Below are 21,763 nucleotides of genomic sequence, written 5' to 3' on the forward strand. Positions count from 1 at the left end.
GCCATATTCTCAGATTTAGAGAATGAAGAAATCAGGAAAAAGAAATTCCTATCTTTACCATACATTTAGCTCTGAATCCAATGTCTTGCAAGAATTCCCAATGGAGCCCTGGCTGGCATAGCTCAGTGGACTGAGCGTGGGCTGCGAACCAAAGTGTCGCAGGTTCGATTCCCAGTCAGGGTACATGTCTGGGTTGCAGGCCATGACCCCCAGCAACCACACATTGATGTTTCTCTCTCTCTCTTTCTCCCTCCCTTCCCTCTTTAAAAAAAAAAAAAAAGAATTCCCAGTGGAATGAGGAACATCTCATACACAGCTGACTCCAATTCTTCCACCCACACTCAACTCACATCATTATCCAATAGAAACCTTCTAGATGTGTCAGGCCAACTCCTCACCCCCACCTCATTCTCTTCCCTCATACTTGCAATACAGTGACCCCCTAACACACACCCATACATACACTATAATATTTTCTGTGTTTGTTCTTTCACACATGGTGCTCCATCCCTTCTTTTTTTTGTAAACTATGTTATGCCCTTCAAATTCCCTTAAAGAATGGGTGTACAGTGGATATACGTTTTTAATTAAAACAGAAAACTTTGTGGCATTCAAATAATGCTTTCGTGCCACTGGAGAATATCTATCAAAAACATAGTAAAAATTATTTATTACTACTTTCTTACACTCATATGATAATTTATATTTCCCTTACAGATATTTTCTACAACATTCCCCATTCCATTGTAAATTATTGATTAATAACTCTTTTTACATATTTTTTAAATTTACATTTAAATATGAGTCAAATGTTTCCTTGTTTGTTTTATATGTTTTGTCTTATAATAATACTCTTTTCTGTTTTTACTTTAGGGAAACTTTTTGGGTTCAAGTTCCCTGGTCTGAGAGTTCTTACCTACAGAAAGCAGTCCTTACCACAAGACGACCCCGACGTGGTAGTGGTTGACTCATCTAAACACAGTGATGACTCAGTAGCCATGAAGCACTTTAAGTCTCCTACAAAAGAAAGTTGCAGCCCCTCTGAAGCGGATGATACAAAAGCCTTGATACAGCCCAGCAGATGTTCCCCCTTGGTGAATATATCTGGACCTCTTGACCATTCCTCTCCCAAAAGGCAATGGGACCGACTCTACCCTGACATGCTGCAGTCAAGTTCCCAGCTGACTCATTCCAGATCGAAGGAAAGCATTTGTAGTATACGGAGGGCTTCTTCTGTTCATGATATAGAAGGTTTCAATGTCCACCCCAAGAACGTATTTAGAGACCGACATGCCAGTGAAGGTATGTTTGCAGGGTTTTTTTCAATATGAAAACATAAATTAATTGTTAATGAAAAATGAATTTTCGTATTGTGATTAATTTTGACATTAATCATTATGCCTCAGAGCAGCAATTTTTAACCTTTTTCACCTCATGACACACATAAACTAATTGCTAAAATTCTGTGGCACAGAAAAAATATATTTTTTGCAGATCTGACAAAAAATAGGTATAATTTTTATTCATTCACACTAGATAGCTATTGTTGTCTTGGATATTGTCATTTTTTTTTATTTGACAGTCTAAGGGAAAGGAGGTCAGTGCTCCTGACTAAATAGTCAGGTATCGCACGTTTTGAAAACTCTTGCAACAACTCGTCAAAAATCACCACCTTAGAGGAACAAAAGTGGGTAAAGGCTGTTAAAAAAAAGTCCTAGATTCAGAGTTGTTACTGAGTGCCTCTTTGAACCCCAGTGAATAGTTTGGTTTCTTCTAGCCTCTTTAACTGTGTTTCTGCAATAATATGATAACCATTACCTGCCTACTTTATAGAATGGTAATGGATTAAAGTGTAATATAACACATGCTTAGGTCATGACACTATTGTCTCAAACATAATTAATTTTGTTCTATTTAGCAAACAGTCAAGCCCTGGGCAGAAACAGTGGTGTGCCATCACAAAATTATTTTATTCGCCAACTCTTTCCCAAAGAAAGAGGTGTATGAAATGTTGCATAATGAGTAATCAGAAAGCTATAAATTGATTATGGACAGGGAAGGAATAGGTAGGGGAAGGGGGAAAAGTTTAGGGGACAAAAAAAAACATATCCTAAAACTCTTGGTCTCAAAACCAACTTGAAAGCGAAATCAGAATTTGCCTATTTCTCCCTGGCTCCTTCTTTTTTACATACTTATATTAGCCAGTAGAGAAAGTGTAGATGTATAAAAACCAATGACAAAAGCTATGCATCATTAACACAATAATGAATAACATTTGTTGAGTATTTACTATGTGAAAGGTAATGCAGCTGCTTGATACACATTAATTCTCATAATAACCTTGTAAGTTAGGAAGAATTATTAAGCATCATTTTATAGATGAGGAAACTGAGGCATGGACATGCTAAATAAGGAACTGTTTCAAGGTTATAGAGTGTTAAAGCTGGCCTTTAAACCCAGAGTTCACAATCAACTCATGTTTTCTTCCCTCATTCTTGCTCAGCAGGGTAGGAGTTGACTGTGGGAGCTGGGGGTAGGCAGGGCAGGGGAGAGCAGTGGGAAAAAATTGGGGCAACTGCAATAGATCAATAAAAAAGCTTTCTATAGAAGGGGTCTCTTGAGTCACTGAACTACTGCCAGGGGATCCAGGATGCAGAGTACCTGTTGCATAGATACATCTGTTTCTGAATCCTATAGATTTGGGTTCCTGAGAGACTCACTGTCCTTTCTGCATTACTCCTGAGTGTCCAACATTAGTCATACTGCTGCTTCTTAAAACAAGTCTGATTCTGTGACTCCTGTGTGAAGGGTACTAAGCATTTTGCCAGCTAGTCACATCAGCTTTTTAAGCCTCATTTCCAGCCTCTGCAAAGCTCCCTCCCCTCCCGTGTATTGTATTTTAATCCTACACAAAGCTAATTGTCTTTTTCCAAAAATGTATCATGCATTTTCTTGGCCTCATTACTTTGTTCTGCCAAGAATATTCTTCCCAACTCAGTCCCATAGCCGTAAGGACCCACTTTGCTTCTCAAATCAGAGGAATTAAATTATTTTACACCTGATCATGCAAACCAGTGTTACATATATTATAGCATGTAATGCAGTCTAGGTTGTTCTGCATTATATGTCTGTCTTCCCTGTTAGACATTTAAGCAAGTAACTATGTTGGTATGAGCTCCTCCAGCACAAGAGTGCTGGCATCGTTAGCTCTACAGCCTTAGGATCCAGAACAATAGCCTATGTCATGACAGGTATTCAGTGAATGTTGCTTAAAACTGAGAAGACCATGGTTATAAAATATATCAAAAGTACACACATCAGAAAATTAGTTACCTGCTCCATAATGCTCTAAAATTTAAACCAAAATCTTAGGACTGAATCATGTGGAGATCCATATTTAAAGGGCACAGTGAAATAGAGAAGGCAGAAGAGGTGAAAGAAAATGAAATGGCAGGAAAAACTTCAAAGAAAAAAATCAATATCACTGAAACAGAAGGAACAGTTTGCTTTGAGATAGGTCTGAAAAACTCTATATGGTCAAAGAGCAATTAGCACATCCATTTTAATCTGTACCAAAGAATGTCAAAAGGAGCAAGGAAAAAAATCAAGGACAATTTCAAAACTGGATCATTATCTAAGGTCCTATAGTAATTGCATGCTTGATATCTCCTGAGAAAATGAAAGCTCTGAAATTTGATCTTTGAGCAGTGGCATCTATGGCTGAAAAACAGTAAAATCAACATAGTAATTCAAATGACCAAGGTATATTTTAGTTAGTCAATCCAATTAGTGTAGTCATGTTTAGGAATTATACTGACTCTTCAAAGATTGGCCTTATTGCCCAGAACCTGAGTTATGGTATAATAACATGCAGAAACAGTTAATTTGAATATTAAGTGATACATAATCAGTGCATTTCACAGGCACAAACAGCCTGTGATTTGACAGTGGTACTAAGAAGGTTGGATCAGATTTCACGACTTAACTTTATTGTTTTCAATTTTATGTGATCTCCATTTAGAGCACAGTTACTGATACAATTATAGGAAAGGATGATTTAACATTTTTTAATTTCTCAGTATGAGTTCTATACATGGACATGAATTATTTAGGTCATCTAGGTCATCTTCAATCTTCTCCCCCTACCTAAGTATGTTACTCTCCAAAAGTGTATCACTTTCTTGCAGATGCTATAGTTACTGTCTGATAAAGTCAGAGGGCATTTTTTGTACTTCAGTTTTAGAATAATTTTAGCTACGAAATCACTGATTAGCATAGAAAATTACACTTTCTAATATTATCTATTTGATATACTTTAGAAACTGAGCCACTGATAAGGGAAGATGGAAAACTTTAAAAACTAATTTTAGTTTTATGAAGTCATATAACAGTTAACAGGCTAAATCCCACACGCACCAGATTTTGTTTTCTCCCATTTCAAAGAGAAAAATTTTCTCCTTTATTGGCTATCTTTATAGAACTTTAAATAATTTGCAAATATTTTACACTATCCTTTCATTTAATCTACATTATCAAGTTCCTTAGAACTGTACTTTTCCAACCATTTGTGGTGAGGACCAGAATTTTGTTCCTAATCTATCATGTACCAATACATTTGTAAATACAATAAAAATACATTACTAGGAAAATGAAATTTAAAAAATAGGCATATAAAATATAAACACTAATTGTTTTATTATTAGATTGAAAGATGTAAAATTATGCTGTCAAACTGCTATAGGACTCAAAATGCTTCCTCTAGCATCTACACCACACTGTCATGGAGGAATAGTGAGCACATCGAGTTAGAACCAGCACAGTGGACCCTGTGCTCTGCCTTAGAATGTCAAAGCAACATTAACTGTATAATTACCTTTTGGTCAGTTATTTTGAAATTTGCAAAATTTTATGTGTAATTTTCAGGTTTGGTGAGTAGAATTACAACTTCTAAACTCCTGAAAGTGCTTGTTACTTTACTAATGACTTTTGGACCTATCTTCTGCTGGGGATAATTAATTCTACATAATCAAGTTCTCTTCCACTGTCCTGATTTGCTTTTAATGGTCCTTCAAAGTGGGCAAAGAGTAGCCATATAAAGTCATACTTTTATTTGTGTATCTCTGTCCAAGGCAATGCCTATACCAGCAATTTCATATACCACACTTCTGAAAATTGCTTCAATTGTGAGCTTTAAAACAATTATAATATATCCAAACATTTTAAGTATTCACAGTATTAGCAGAGATGTCAATAAATGTTGAAAATTTTTTTCAAATCTTGGATATATTTCAATGGTTTTCACATGACTTCATCTATTTTAAGCTTGTTTGTTTCAAAACTAGTAATGCATATTTTGTTAGTAGCAAATATATAACAAAGAATCAGATTGCCAATCTCAAAATAAATCCAAAAACACTCTATTCTGAGATTTGAAAACAGCTCATTTTAATATAAACAAATTTCCTAAATATTGTAGGTATTATACTGAGTGCATTGTGACAACATAAATTTAAAAATCTCATATTACCTTTGAACAGTCAAATGTTCCACTGATTTCTTACAATTATTTTTGCCTAAGAATGACTCTTTGTGAACAAATTGGTATTTTCAGAATATACATTAAAGAGCATTTATGGGAGAGACAAATAATAAATTTGTGATTAATAATACAAGTTGGTTTATAAGGTAAACTATTGTCTTAAAATATTTTCCTTATTAACATACTAGGTGAAATTATACAAAAAAATTTACTTAGCATGCAAAATGTTGTATGACTATACACTTCTTTAAGTGATGGTTGAAGCAACACTAAAATTGGCCTCTGACAAGGTTGAAAGTTTTTATTACAACTGCAGGCAGCTGGGCATGTCTTTCTCCAGATTGTCATAATTAAAATATCTATACTTTAAAATCCATTTAAAGTGAGATAAGTGTTTCGCAAATTTTAACATGAATGCTTATGATGGCAGATATTATTTCTAGCATATGCATTTTATTTGGTTGCATAGTACAAAATGTTGTTCATTTCAAAGATAAATTTTCAAGCATTACATTGTTTTCTCTGATTGCTTTTACAAAGGTAATTCAGTGTATATAACATAATTTTAGTTTTTTTGTATTTCTCTCTTTTCTCACCCTATGTGCTCAAAACAGACAATGGTCGCAATGTCAAAGGTAAAGTACAAACTCAAATTTTAACATCTGATGCCCTAAGTGCCCCTTTACTTGGCATGTTAACTTGCCTGCTGAATGCCCTGTTCAATGCAACATCGCGCTGCCCTTAGCTAGTCCAGGCACCCGGTGGAGTCGTCATGGCTTGACTTGGCTGGAGACATTCTTACTTTCTCAGACATGTTCTGAACGTTTTCCTGCAAGAAGTGTTTACCTAGGTTGACAATGAACACTTCCTAAATATTTAAATCATTTGGAAAGATACAAATATCAAGCCAAATATATTAGAGTGTGACAGAGGCATATAAGCCTATTTTAGCCAAAAAAAATTTTTTTTAGGTCAAGATTAAATAAAATAAGCAAAGTGCTACATGACAGCATCACTTTACTTGTTCCTCTTTTGTTTCCTTAAAACTAGTTTCACGTTCCTGGATGGCAGGGGGTATGGTTTTAAGCTTACTGTAGTAGTAAACTGTACATGCATGATAGTCATTTTCTATTTTTCTATATTACATTTCAATCATGTCTAATTGTGTCTTATTTAGTCTGAAATCACTGGCATGGCCTACAGCTACTGTTGGTTATTGTTTAACTGAGCGATACCCATGGATAAATGCGGCTTTGGCTAAAAATTTGAAACTCACTTCTGTTTTTCTACTAGATCATAATAGATATAAGGAATCACAAAATATATTCTCATAAATTGAAAACTTTTGGGGTTTAGTCTTTCAACATCAGCCATGCATGCTGCTATGGGTATGCATGTGGTGACAGTGACCCCGTCTGCGCATGTGTGTTGCATGGACACGTCTCCATCAGTAACTCTCATTACTTAGAACTCTGTTTTGACCTCTTCCCTGTGTCACTGCTACTTCAATCATTGTGAAGTTTTGAATATTGATTTCTCAATTGCTTCCCTAATTAATTCAGAGCTGGTGACTGTTACGAATTAATATCACCAAAAACTAAAGATGTTTTCTGGTCAGCAGCCCAGGGTAATTTGAAAATAAGGGAAATTGTGGCAACTTCCACTCCAGTTTTATTTTTAGTCACTTCAGAGAGGGTCTGTATAAGTGAACTTCAATAGCAAGATGGGATTCACATACATCATTATTCTACAATATCTTTGGCCTGAGATTTCTAAAAGGAAGCAAATTAGCGTCAGCTGCACATGGTGATTTCTCAAGAAACATAATCTCAAGAAATAATAAAGAATACAAACAGCTCTCACCAACTTGCCTCTGTGACATATGACTGGCTTTAGCTTTAACAATTAACAATAAATTATTATGCATTAATTTTCTGATTTTTTAAATGTGGTAGGAAATGAATCTTATTTTATCTCAATAAATAGAAAATTGAGCTCACTTACCTTCCAGACTAGTATCTCACATACTTATCATTCAAACTACACCAATTTTATTTTCTACTCATAAACTAGTCCACTTAATCTCTAACTTTTTTCCTCAACCCCCCACTTTTAAATAACAATAGTCTTTGAATCAAAAATGTCAGAATCTAGAATTAGAAAACTCAAAATCACTGTAGCAAGTTTAATATATTAATATTCATGAAGTTAAAGTCCTAAAGTACTAAATTAGATAAAATGTGCAAATTTAATAAACAATTTATGTACTTCTGCTCTCCAAAATCTTCATCATTTCTTCAGACCCTGATTTTTATAACTATTTTAAAAATATTTAAGTGCCTGGCTCCTTAAGATTTTCACAAAGCAATTAACATACAAATTAGATATAGGACAATATATTAATTGTGCTTTTTAAACTTTGAGGGGGTTTGTCTCTAAATCCCCTTTAAATTAAATTTTTTTAATCAAAGACAAATTTCTACACTTTTTTGTGTACAAATGCGTAGCTTTTCAATATTTAACTCAACCAAAAATAATTTCTTTACCAAAATAAAATAAGTAATTTAGGAATTCATTTTGAAGTTTTTCAAGATCATCTGGTGTATTTCCCCTGGGCAGTGGCATTGTGTAAATCCCTCACACAGGTGGTAGAGTCATCTTTATCTTCAGTGGAACCCATTCTTTAACTTTCTTGGGACATGCATTTTACTGCCTGCTATAAAAAAAGCTAACCTAAATCCTTCTTGCTGAAATGTAATTTATTCCCCTTCATCTATCCTAAGTTGGATGGGGATACTAAGCTGGCTACTTCTAATCATGATTGTAATACCACAGTATAAAAACAGCAAATTGGTACTCAATCTTTTCTTCTCAATGGAATAATTTCCATTTAACCTCCTTTCTTGGGATCAATTTTGTTTCCCTTTAATAAACTCCCATAGTAATTTAACTCTTTAAAAAAAGACTTCAGAGATCAAAAATTGTAACTCATTATGAAAAAGTAAAAAAGTTAATTCAAATAAATTGCATATGCTTTTTATTTGTGTGCGTATATTATAGTTTTTAATAATTTCTCTTGTAAACACCTTTTCATCTCAAATTTAGTGGTTTTTTGCCTATTCTGTTTTCCAAGTCATCAATAAAAATTAACCCCTTACCCTACTTAGTAAATAAGTCATTGAAATAATTTTACCCCTCTATTGCTTCTACTTCCTTATAAACTCATGCATCCCACTGACAATGTCATGTTCATGTTCTAACTTGTCTAAGAATCTGGCATATGAGTCAAAAACAAAACTACTGTCAGATTTGTTATAGCTTGTACCTTCTCCATAGCCACAAAAACTCTCAGACTCACAAATCAGCTAATCTGATAAAGCTGTTTCTCATAAGCTACATTGGCCATTCCTGAATATTTGTGATTTTATAAGTTGATTTGCAAGTGGATTTTTCAATAGTGACAGTCTTCTGTAAATAGCATTCCACACACTGAAACAGATAATACAGATGTTGACTACAATAATTGTATCACGTCTTATCTTTCTAGTGTTAAACAGGTCATCCTCATGCTTATTGACAGTGTTGTTTTACAAAATTCAATTACTAAACACTGACTTGCATTTTCTTTAACGTTGTCACTTCAGTGATTTATGTTTTATTAAACTTTAGCAAAACAAACTCAGTGCCCTAAGAAATATTGCATAAACAACTGATGGTGTAAAAACAACCTTAATCTTTTTGTTCCATTTAGCTGTCAAGAACAATGATCTTTAAAAAACTTATTTTAAAAAATATATCAGATGTCCTTAGCTCTATTTCCAGCACCATCTAAAAAAGAATATATTCTCCTTTAGTACCTTGTAATTCATGATAAATATAAATAGCCTTACCATAAAAATTTTAGATGTCTTTAATCTAAAATTCTTCCTAGTTGTTGCTTTAGCCTTTAGCTTGATATCTAAATGCAGGGTATTTTTTTGTAGCTGAGACCTGGCCTAATTTGTATTTACTCAGACTTGTCATATATTAGAGCTTTATAGAGCTGTTGTTTAGTCTTCTTGGTCACCTGTTTTTATCTAAATGTTCTTCCAAAAAAACATCAAGCCCTCCTGCATATTTTTGAGTCTTATATTTCTTTCTATTGAATCTATTATTTCCTTTTATTTCTGCCCATTTATTTTATTTAAATTGATTTGACTTTGTTTTTCAGGTTATTCCCTTTTTTTTCATTAGAATCCTAAACCCCATCTGTTCATGATCACTCTAAGGGAGGCTGCTTTTCACCTTTAAGTCCTCAACCAAGGCCTCTCTGAATATAGACCTAGGAGGTAGGAAACCCTGTATTCTGATTTCTAGACCTTGATTCTTATTATGTTTTGGCCTCACAGTCTGTCTGCTTGGTTTACAATTGGTAAAATAAGGATATGGCTAATACCTATCTTAACTAGTGTTAAAAATTTTTATTAAAATTTCTGTAGGCTTTAGAGGAAGTGAACCCAACACTGACCATCTTGCACACTCTACCAGACTTCTGCATATAAACACCTGCTTCAAAATCAGTGGCAAAGAGCATAATGGACTTTGTTATGCATGATAAAATAGATTGTGAAAGTCTTGTCTAAGGAGCATGCATGAATTATTTTACATATATTTTAAGTTTCACTGAATTTTTTATGCGTATAGATTTAAAAAGTAAGCTATATTAAATCTCTAACACTTAGAGCTTTAAAACAAAACAGAATAAAATAACAGTTTAGAAAGATTTTTCACCAGCAAATAAGAGAAGCTAAAGTTCAGCTTGCAACGAATTTGTAATACTCTAGGGCCAAATCTTAGACCTTCAGACCTGATGTCCTCTTGTTGCAACAAATATTTTAATACTCATTTTATTATCCTGAAGCTACATTCAGAGATAATTTAACTTATTTCTAAAAGAACTTTAATATAAAAGAGAAATAAAATGAAACCATTTACAATAAAATGATATTTCTGTAAATATATTAATGTTTAAGTGTAATTACACTAGAAAACATAGGGAAATAATTAGACATAAGAAAAAATTGGCTTTAAGTGCACTAAAGACATGAGAAAACAGTGTGTATAAGTACTTAATAAAATGATAGAGCAAGAGTATGTGTGGAAAACAAAATAAAAACTACTATTAAAATAAATAGTAACATATTGAACTTATTTATATAAAAAATTTTAAAGTAGGAAACCAAAATTGAATTATGAATAATATACCAAAATAAAGTGGGGAGGAATGAGGAAGTATAATATTCTCACAGATGAGCTGGCTCTTGCTTGTAAATGTAATGTTAAAATGATAGTCCATGTGGTAACATGCAACAGTAATAAATTGCACAGAAGAAAGCCCACTAAATTTCAGGACATATATTCGTGCTCCAGATCATATGCCTTCAGAAGCAATAGGAACTAGAAGATGGCTTGGACTAAGAAATGGCAATCAAGACAATATAGAGAAGTTGTGGCAATCTCTGGGGAGTCTTAAGGCAATACTACAAACCAACACAGAATCCCAAAACAGATTATTTCAAATGTTTGGTTTTTACCACATAGGTATCTATTCATTGTATCTCACATAATTGTATATATGTAGGAGAAAACACGAAATACTTTTAACGTGACTTTATCAATGATTTTTTGTTTGATTCCTATAGTCTTTGCAAATATTATAATATTTGGCTCCAACACAGTTGGAATGTTACAACTTCTGGTAACATTCCAAATAAAACAATGTAAAAACCTTCCCTTTACATGGTAGTTGTAGATCTGGAAAGTTCCATATATATTCAAAGCATGCTAAAAATACAGTGTACCCTATGTGCGAAACAGGCTCAAGGTTCAGACCATTGTAAAAAGGCTTTTCACCCACATGAATGCCCACTCGGACATATGGGACAATTTTTCAAGGGGAAAGAATAGTCACCTCCCATTATTTTGGCAAATGAACATGCCTCACAAATGCCCCTTGTTCATCTTATGGCACACACAAAATAATTACTGAAGTTCTGTATTTTTTGCCAATCTGACAAAAATTAGGTAGAATTTTGACTGATTCACCAGATGGCTATTGTGCTGGCTGCTGCTATTTCTTTTACTTGACAATCAAGGGAAAAGAGCCCCTTGCCCCTGCCTAAGTAGCCAGGTATTGCATGTTTTAAAAATTCTTGCAGCACACCTGTTGAAAATCGCTGCCCTAGAGTGAAGTACTGTGATAGTTGAGACCACTTGCTTATCTGTGTAGCCAATTCAATGGAGTTTATTGGAACTGGTCACAGGACAATCAAAGTATATTTAATGTTGTCTTTCTTCTGTAATATTATAGATGATCCATGTTCTTACCCAGTTTTTTTAAGCAACTTTGTAGATAACCTGCTACCGAAATCCAATAATAGAAGGATGATAGAGGAAAGGAATTAAAAATTGGGCTAAACAGTTTTAAACACAATTTAACTTTATACCTGAGCTCAACCTTCTGTATGTAATCTCACACAGATTACATACTGGGTAATAAATGTGCAGAGAACTCAGTGAAATTTTTCATCAAGATGGAGTTGGCCATTATAATAGAAAAAAATTAAGAAATGAACAGAAATGCACCTCAAGAAACACAGTTGTTGTTACCTCAATAAAAATACTCTTTAAATCATTTCAAACTTTTGTAATAATAAAATATAACTTTAATAATCAAGTACAGTGTGATTTTTATTCAAGGTCACTATGAGCTAAGTGATGGGTATTTTTTCTTAGAGTCATATTTGATCAGAGTTGATTGGGTGTTGTGGTCCAAAAGACACAAACTGTAAATATAATTTTCAATGGTTTATATCTCTCTTGGTGCATAAAGTACATTTTGATCCCTAAACTGTGTTAATTTCATTCTAAATAGGGGAAAAATAAGGCAAAATGTGTTAACTGCCAAGTTCATTCATGCAATTATGTTTTAAGCACTCTCTGATGCAAAAAGATAATGGCTGTATAATACTCCTGGACTCAGGACTTTTTAAAAATTTCTTCCCGATGCTGATTTTTAAGAGCTATATAACATTACTCATTGTACAAGAAACTTTGGAGCATTCCATGAATCTTCATGAGCAGCAGATAATAGGTTTATCCTAAAAGATGTAGCTGGTCAGTGTATTTTTATCCTTAACAATGGCTCAGGAGTCCTGGCACCTTGCCAAATCACCTTCCTGGGAGAGGAACTTCAGATGTGACTAGGGTTGGTCAAAGGGCACAAACTTCCAGCTATAAGATGAATAAGTTCTGAGAATCTAATATACAGAACGGTTTTAAAAAAGAAAGAAAGAACAAGGAACTACCAACTTCAGGTATGTCCCGTTATCTACCTACAGCACTTCAGTTATAAATTGTTTACCAAGGCATTCTTCTGGTATGATTTGTATTTTTCATTTTTCCTCAAAATAGTGGTTAGTCAAATTTAGAAGAAGGAAAAAAGAAAAAAAAGATTTAAAAATCCCACATAAGATCCTAGAGTTTTCAATAAAGTACACACACACACGCACACACACACACACACACACACACACACACACACACACATTTGCCCTTCTCAGTCTTATCTGAAATTCCTCCATCTGGGCTTAACTGTTTTGGAAGCTCTGCACAAACATCTCATAGAGGTAATGGAAGCACATGAAGAACCCAGCCGGATTGTCATAGAGAAGGAAACTATAGAAATTGAAGCTGGGTAGACAGCCCATTGAGAAATTTCATGGTGACCATGATTTTAACCATAGGCAAGTCCTTCCTCAGATAACCCCTGGATTATAATAGGAATTTCGAGAAATTTTCAGATACAATTTAGCCAATGATAGAAAGTGTTGTTGTTTTTTTTAATTTTAGCCTTTAATGAAAGAAGCTGAGTAAAAGCTAAAGCCTCCACCTGCACTCTGGGTGCTCTCCTAGAAGCTCATCTTATCCTGAACACTCACGTGCCATTACACGTGGCAGACAGTGACCCTGAACCCTGTCACACCTGAACCAGGGTCACACTAGTCATGGATCGCTAGCAAGTCATTCAGGAGTATTTTTTTCTTTTTCTGTTTCTCCTGACATTGCTTTTACAAATAGTTTCCAATTTTTTTAGGGCCTTTTAATCATATCAAGTCAAGCCTCCTGGGATCCACATCGGATTCAAACCTCAACAAATACAGCACCATTAACAAGATTCCACAGCTCACTCTGAATTTTTCAGATGTCAAAACTGAAAAAAAGAATACATCCCCTCCTTCTTCAGATAAAACCATCATTGCACCCAAGGTTAAAGATCGAACACACAACGTGACAGAGAAAGTTACCCAGGTAGGATACCATTTTACTATCAATTTCAACTGTTTTTACAGTTCTTTTCTGCACCATAAAACACATTCTTTTTTCCACGAGTGACCAACAAGAGAGGTAAGCCATTATTTGCACTCCAATTTATCTTGAGATGTTGGGTGACCCTCACAAATAAATAAAACTATAAATTATAATTTTGTTTACTATAAGGCTGAGCAAAAATGGGCTATGTTGGTATCATTGTTGCCTTTGTTGCAGAGGTGGTTAACCTGCTATTCATCATATTTGGACATTTATTGTTGTGCTGCCAACTCTTGCATTATTAAAGCATGGTTTTTTTATTATAATGGATATGTCTATTGAAGCTTTAGGGGACTAATTAGTATTTACTCTTAACTATGGCCTCCTTTTTTGCACTTACCCTACTAAGTATAGTCAGATAAGTCTATCGACTTGGGGAAAAGAACAGACCAAGATAAGGAAAAGTCAGAGTAAACCCATATGTTTCCTGGTAACAGTATTTTATTGTTTTCAAAAAAATGTTGCATGTTGGACTAGGATAAGAAGGTACTGTCTAGCAGGAGTCATGCTTTAAAGAATAGAGAAAAATGATTTGTACTTAGTATATCAAAATACCAATCTAAGCAGTACCTAGCTTTTGCTTACAATGCACTTACATTGTTCGGAATTTATGACTCTCAAATTTGTGTTGAGTAAACAAGTTTTTCTTTTTACTTACAAATTACTAAATAAATTTGCTTAGCAGGGGTTTTTTTCCTTACAAATTACTAAATAAATTTGCATAGCAAACCTTGTCATAAACTGTCACAATATAAAGGTAAATTTGACCCTAATCTATATGCCAAGCATTAAAGATTTGGAATAAAGTTATTCCAAATAATACTATAATAACTTGTAAATAACCTCCTTGTGTGAGCTGATAGCTATGTACAGACCCTGCATCAGTGAATAGACCTGAGCACTCTCTTTGAGATAGGAGGTTATATATGCCACATTCTGATGTGTACTTTGATATTTATGTAGTAATGAGGCTTTTTATACCCTTGGCATTTTGTTCTTAATTTAGTAAACTGAATGTAACAATGGTAAATGAAGAGTCTGCTGTACTGGCACTGTTTTGATATCTTCAAACTTTATTTGCAATTGCATTTACCTTAAAATTTTTGTTATTTGTAGACCGTACCACCATGTGGATGTATAGAAATTAAGAGATTTCAGAAACTTCTTCAGAAGACTAATTGCAAATACTCGGGTCAGAGCTCTGGCAGCTCGGCCAGGGGAGGGTCGGGGAAGGGGCCAAGAGACCTCCAGAGTTCAGAGCCCTCTAAAAGTAAAGCATCCCACACAGGAATGCTGCCCACCTAGTGCTTCCAAATCTTCCACTGTTAAAAAGATGCCAGCAATCCAGAATTTATGATAAACTCTTAATCCCTGGAAGTTGGCAAACTTATTCAAAATACTCTTTAGGCCAAACTAAACACACCACGAGGCCTGTGGGCAGGCAAATGTGATCTTTGCACAGCTTTAACACACTTGGTTCACCACAGGGCCCACCCTATCTTGCCACATTCACTGAGTCCTCTGTGCCAGGAGAGGGTGACACCAGCATGGATCAGAGGTGGGACCGACCTGCTGTGGGGTCTTTCTAAACCAGATGAGAGAGAAAATATTTATACTAAAGCCATAATTAAATCATTTTAATAAAGATATAGGAACTCAGTCCTGGCTGGCATAGCTCAGTGAACTGAGCACAGGCTGTGAACCAAAGGGTCGAAGGTTCAATCCCCAGTCAGGGCACATTGCCCCAGTAAGAGGCAACCACACAATGATGTCTCTCTCTTTCTCCCTTCCTTCCCCTCTCTAAAAATAAATAAATAAAATCTTTAAAAAAAAGATATAGGAACTCAGAAGGGAAAAAAAGAGATAAGATGGGACATTTAAACTAGATCTAGAAGCTTATTTATCAAACTGGGTAGTAAATGACATCTAGGAGGATAACCTGGAGTCACATACGCTCATGTTTTAATTCTGGCTAAGTCATTCATTGTGTGCCATGGAGACAGTTTCCGTTTATCGTGACATTGAGGCAAGTTTTAGTGATGGCAAAACTTATTTTTCAGTGTTGGTTTAAGAATTAAATAGAGTAACTTGTGAAAAGTGTTCATCAGTGCTAAGAACATAACAAGTAATTTCAGACATTATTCTGTTTGCTAATATTTTTGTATAACTACTCCCCTGCCACCCTCCTCACCATCTTTGCAGGATCCTTTTATTCCTATATTGCCAGGGCCAGCAGGACACTGGCAGCATGGGGTTCATGAAATATTTATAGACGGAAGGAAGGAAGGAAGGAAGGAAGGAAGGAAGGAAGGAAGGAAGGAAGGAAGAAAGGAAGGGAGGAAGGAAGGAAAGGAAAGAAGGAGAAAAGGAAAGAAGGGGAAAAGGGAAGAAGGAAGGGAAGGGAAGGGAAGGGAAGGGAAGGGAAGGGAAGGGAAGGGAAGGGAAGGGAAGGGAAGGGAAGGGAAGGGAAAGTTAGTGAAAGTGAACAAGGAAGGGAGTAAGAATCCCAGGAAGAAAAACAGCAAAAACACACTTCTAGGGGCACAAAAGTCCATGTGTTTTATGAGAACAGGTGGTCTCCTGAGCCAGGTTGAGACAAGGCCAGGAGCATATCACAGGTCAGGGAGCTGCTGAAACTTTCCCCTCTAGATGGTTCTTTACTACCTTTTTCACGTAAGTTCCTTGGGGTTTAAGTAAAATGCAATAGCTGTCATCAAGAGCATTCTTTTGAGGTCTCATGCCTTCTCTTTAAATCCCTGCAACTTTTGTATTTAGCTTCATAACATTACAATATTTGTTTGAACATTGAAAAAAAATGTTTGAACTGCTTAATACTGAGGGAATCAAAGGTCCACAGAAATACCCCATAGTTTTCCTACATCTTCTGATATTTCCTCCAAATCATGGAGTGTCCCTCTCCACAATTTTCAAAGTACCCTAATTGGATAAGTATGATGCAGGCAAAAAAGCTTTTTAAGTCACTGGAAGATTAGATTTTGTTCTGATCTTTCAACCTAAATTGATAGGAAGGAGATTCCGGAGACGGGCCAGTTAAGTGGCTGGCTATGGCTCTGGCCAGAAATGGTAAGGGACTGGAAAAAGGATAAGACAGGCAGCTAGAAAGAAGAGATCAGTAGGAACGCTCTATCTTCTTTTTAGTGCCTGCTTTAGCTCTTAGTAATAAACCTCCCAATTTTCCACAGGGCATACCAAACAAGATAGCGATCAAATATTGAGAAATTGAGAAATTCCTCTTGCAGACATAGCCTCTGCAGATTTTGTTTAAGCTCTTGAAAGGAGGGTGATCCTGTAAATGTTTTCTCATTTGGTGTTTGTGAAGGTTCCTCATCATGGCTATCTGGAATTTCCATGTTTACAACAGGTAACATCTTTTGTCTCCTAGTCACTAAAAATAACTTGTAATAACCCAAAGACTTTATTATTCCCTTTGCTTGCATGTATGGAAATTCTTCTTGTCTAGATATTCACAACACATTTGCTATAAGCAAGCAGCAGTATTTTCTATATTGAAAGTTCTTATTTGTTTTATTCCCTTAGTACATTTGTGATAATCCTTTCTTCAAAAGTTATCAGGATTTTGTTCATAGATCATCCAACAGTGAGTTTTAAATGCCCCTCTAAGCACAAACAATAGAGCAGACATCAAAAAATAAAAAAATAAAAAAACATACATGAAAGGAACATTGATTTCTGTTCATGTCATGCTCTCACCTCTTTTGGATCCCATTTCTATTATACACTGGCTAATTTCTAATTAGCCAATTAGCTATTTGCTTCCCTAGCTGGAGTAAACTTCTTCCGAGTAGAGACTATGCTCTTATTCATTCATTCATCCATGCATTTATGCATTCATCTATTTGTTTATTTACTCAACAAGCATGTATTGATAGCCAGTATATACAGTGCTAAGTTCTGGGAATTCATGTTAAAAGGCAAATTCTCCACCTTTGAGAAGTGAGTAAGACAGACAAGTACAATACATAAGCATTAATTACAATGCAGTGTGAAGTATTACACTATAGGTATACTCAGTGCAAAGGGCACTGAGAGAGGAAACATTACCTATATTGGGAGTTTGGGGTAGTACTTGGGAAATATAAACTCTTAGATGAGTTTTGAAGCTTGAGAGGTTTCCAAGGTTAGGGATTAGAATCTGGAGTGGGCTGCCCTGGGGAAACAGTAAGTATTGATGAATGAGTAAAGCATGAAATTTTCGTATCACTAGTACATAGCATAATACACAACATTTAAGAAGAATCCTAAAAGATTCTGAAATGGACTACTGAAAGTATTGGAGAAAATTAAGCAAGAGTAAACCTGTGGGTCAAAATACCTAAATCAAGTGCCTACCTTCTAAATTCTTCCCTAGACAAGATTTTTATTCTTTTTGTTGTTTTAGGTCCAGAGACCCATTCATTATTGTCTGGTTTTACAAGGCAAACTTATGTACTCCATCAGCTTTTTTTTGTCAAAGTTCATCTGACCTCAATTCATTAGAAAAAATAGAAAATAACTCTCAGAAGGTATGGATTTTTAAATCTTATCTACAATCCAGCTGGTACAGACTGATGCATGTAAGGTCTACTGCAGGGAGGCAAGGCCTTGGTTGGCCAGTTCCTACCAAATTCAGTGAAGTCGTAGGGAGAAAACAATAAATTGGAAGGAAAGTTGAGTAGAAAACAAAGGTCTGCTTTTACTCTTCATTTGTGGTTCTGGGTTGACAACCAAATCATTGATTATAGCTGTGTCCATTTAAATAAAGTAAACCAAACTTTTGCACTCTTGTATGATTTCATTATTCCTACTCCAGTTTTAGTTCCAGTTCAAATGTTTTGATAATATTTATGATAAATAGACTATATCATTGTGTTGTCCTCTTCAGCTTTTACAAACTTAGTATTAGGTCAGTCTCCTTGGATATGTATTAGAGCATCAAAAGGGTTTATAAGGCGACGGCACTGTGGATTCCAAAGCTCCATTGGCCAGTCACGTGAGACTGTATTAGCCAATGCTGTACCACAATGCAGGTTGCAGAGCCCAACAGAAACCGCCTTAACCCACTTCCCATTTGCCCAGAGAATACTCCCCTGCAGCTGCACTGTGTACCCCAATATCAACTAACCTTACCCCTGAAGTTTGCCATGAAATATCTTGCTTTTATTATTATTTTTGCATCACTCTAGTGTTTCAATAGTCTTTGGAAACAAATGACATCATTCTATTTATGGCATTCTGTTTTTAGTAGTGGTATTTCCATTTACTTTTTTTTCTAAGTGGAAAATGGGTGAAGCAAAAAAGAAAAGGAAGAACAGTTTATTGGGTCACAAAAATACCCCTAAAAGTGCAGGGGCAGATCTGCTTTGCAGCATGTCTGCATTCCTAAATTGAACAGCTAATGACATTCTTCCTGTCAGCAATGCCCTCTTCCATAATGACTTCACTGTGCATCTGATAGAAGCAGGGCCCTTTCTCTAGTCTCAATACTCACAGTTGGTGATTTGTTAAGAATAACCTTCTGCCCTCTAGTGTCTATATCATTCCTGAGAAAGTGGACTCTGATTGGCCAGGTTGAGTCCTGTGCTCATCCACTCACCCTTGTGGTATAAGAAGTATAGTGCCTTGACTGATGACCACACCAGAAAAATTCACTGGGGAAGGAATGCCATTAAGGAAGCACAAACTACAGTGGTCCATTGCAAAGAAGAAGGTAGGAATTCAGTTTAACAGTATCTCTGTCCATCTCTCCATCTCTCTCTCTCTCTCTCTCTCTCTCTCTCTCTCTCTCTCTCTCTCTCTCTAAATATTGCATTATGTGCTGAGGAAGCACTAGAGACACAGAAGTATAAAACGTAGTACCAATAATCAAGGGGTTCTAAATGACTTGGAGAAACACTATACAATAGTCCATAATAACAACATTTACAAATGCTAATGTAATAAGTGCTACAAAATCACATTATGAAACTAAAGGTAGTTTGAGGGGTTTTTAAGACTCTGTACTGGCCAAATTATGACCAAATAGTTCTATCATTTATTCCTTTATTATTTAAGAGAAATTTCTGGTAACCCATATCAGGATCCTATGAAGGAGCCTAAATGAACAGGAGATTTTAATCTGAAGAGATAATGGGGAAGAGATTTACTACTAGTCCACAAGTATAGTTTTCCTATAGCTTCACTAAGGAGAATATTTAAAAAAGTTAGTTTGGGGAATAATCACAAAGAGACTTGAGTCATAAGAAAAAAATTCTGAATGCATGAAAAGCCATATAATTTTGAAATCTATATAAAACTTTAAAGTCAAAATAGATTTTCATTATTTTGGAGTCATTTAAGTATATTATTGTCATAAAAATAGAATTATGATATATTTAATAATAGCTGACATTGATCGAGCATTTCCTATGTGCCAGGCTCTATGCTAAGTGGTTTGATAGATTATCAATTTAAATCCACAGAGCAGTTCTATGAGTTGGTACTATTATTATCATCTCCATGAGAAAAAGCACCTGGTCCAGGTCACACAGTGATGGAATAGCCTTCAAACAGGCCATCTGATTCCAAACTGAAGTGCTTAACCTCTAAAAGACAACCTCTCTATAATTCAATTCTGTTTCCCTATTTTCCCCCTAAATCTAATCATAAATTAGCATGGCATTTGGGCATACATGCAACATTTGGCTGTATGATAAAATGTCATACTCTGAAAGTTCAGTAGTAACTAATTAGAAAAGTGAGTCTAGAGATAAATAGGAAGATAATATGGTAGATTTTCTCTAAAACTCCTAAACTCTTCAAAAAGCTGAATAAAACCATCCTTAACAGGGAGCTTCATTTCAGCACTATCTCATGTTTAGTGTTATATTTTTATTATGCTGATCTTAGATTAGGATGGAGGGATTTTGAATTTTGTTGGTGGCATGCCACTCAGTTGAAAGAAAAGTAAAATTACACTGATTACTCACATAAAGAAAAGTTTAGCTCTGGCTGATATAGCTCAGTGGATTGAGCACAGGCTGAGAACCAAAGGGTTACCAGTTTGATTCCTAGTCAGGGCACATGCCTGGGTTGCAGGCCAGGTCCCCAGTAGGAGGCATGTGAGAGGCAACCACACATTGATATTTCTCTCCCCTTCTTTCTTCTTTCCTTCCCCTTTCTCTAAAAATAGATAAATGCAAACTTTTAAAAAAAGGAAAGAAAATTTTAAAGATTTTGGCTTTTTATTTTCCACTCAATCTTGTCCATTGTAAATATGTTCGTTATCACTTCATATAATTCAATGACTCTCAATTTATATTAATTCTGTGAGAACTCTAACACAGTGTTTATAATTCAGTACTTCAGAAATAGGGATTGATTTATAAAGAAGAGAAAGCATTGGCTTCATTTTATCATCTAATATTTAAAATTATAAATGTTTGCAATTTTTTTATATCAATTATACCTTAATAAGCTAAAAAAAATTTGTTATTGTTACCATACTACTTGCACACTGTGCTGGCCCTGCCCTGGCTTGGTCCAGGACCTTTTGCATGTCAGGTGACCTCCAGGTTGTTGACTTGGGTGGGAAAAATTTCAGGTGCAAGTGAGAGTTAAGTTATTAACTTAAGGCAGTGAGGCTTAGGAAGGCGCCCTGGAAACAGGATCAGAGTTAAGCCTGGATGACCTGCTGCTGCCCATTGCTCCCCTGTTTGCAAGTCTCACTGAGACCCTTAGAGCTTAGGATAGAAGAAGCAAAGTACATGCCTAAGGAAAGGGAGGCATTGGCATGCTCAAAGAAGGTAACGAATGCTG

General features: G+C 35.3%; 1 protein-coding gene across 1 annotated transcript in view; it reads left to right on the forward strand.

Moving 5' to 3' along the window:
- KCNH7 (potassium voltage-gated channel subfamily H member 7) overlaps positions 1–21,763 on the forward strand; it is a 476,729-nt gene that overhangs the window by 330,470 nt on the left and 124,496 nt on the right. Inside the window, exons 4-6 of the mRNA XM_045819059.1 lie at positions 874–1,302; positions 6,154–6,174; positions 13,674–13,888. Coding sequence (XP_045675015.1) covers positions 874–1,302; positions 6,154–6,174; positions 13,674–13,888 — 665 coding nt within the window. The remainder of the gene's footprint in view (positions 1–873; positions 1,303–6,153; positions 6,175–13,673; positions 13,889–21,763) is intronic.

The sequence above is a fragment of the Phyllostomus hastatus genome, unplaced genomic scaffold (genome assembly GCF_019186645.2).
Source record: "Phyllostomus hastatus isolate PE091 unplaced genomic scaffold, TTU_PhHast_1.1 phas_contig_1, whole genome shotgun sequence".
Taxonomy (NCBI): Eukaryota; Metazoa; Chordata; class Mammalia; order Chiroptera; family Phyllostomidae; genus Phyllostomus; species Phyllostomus hastatus.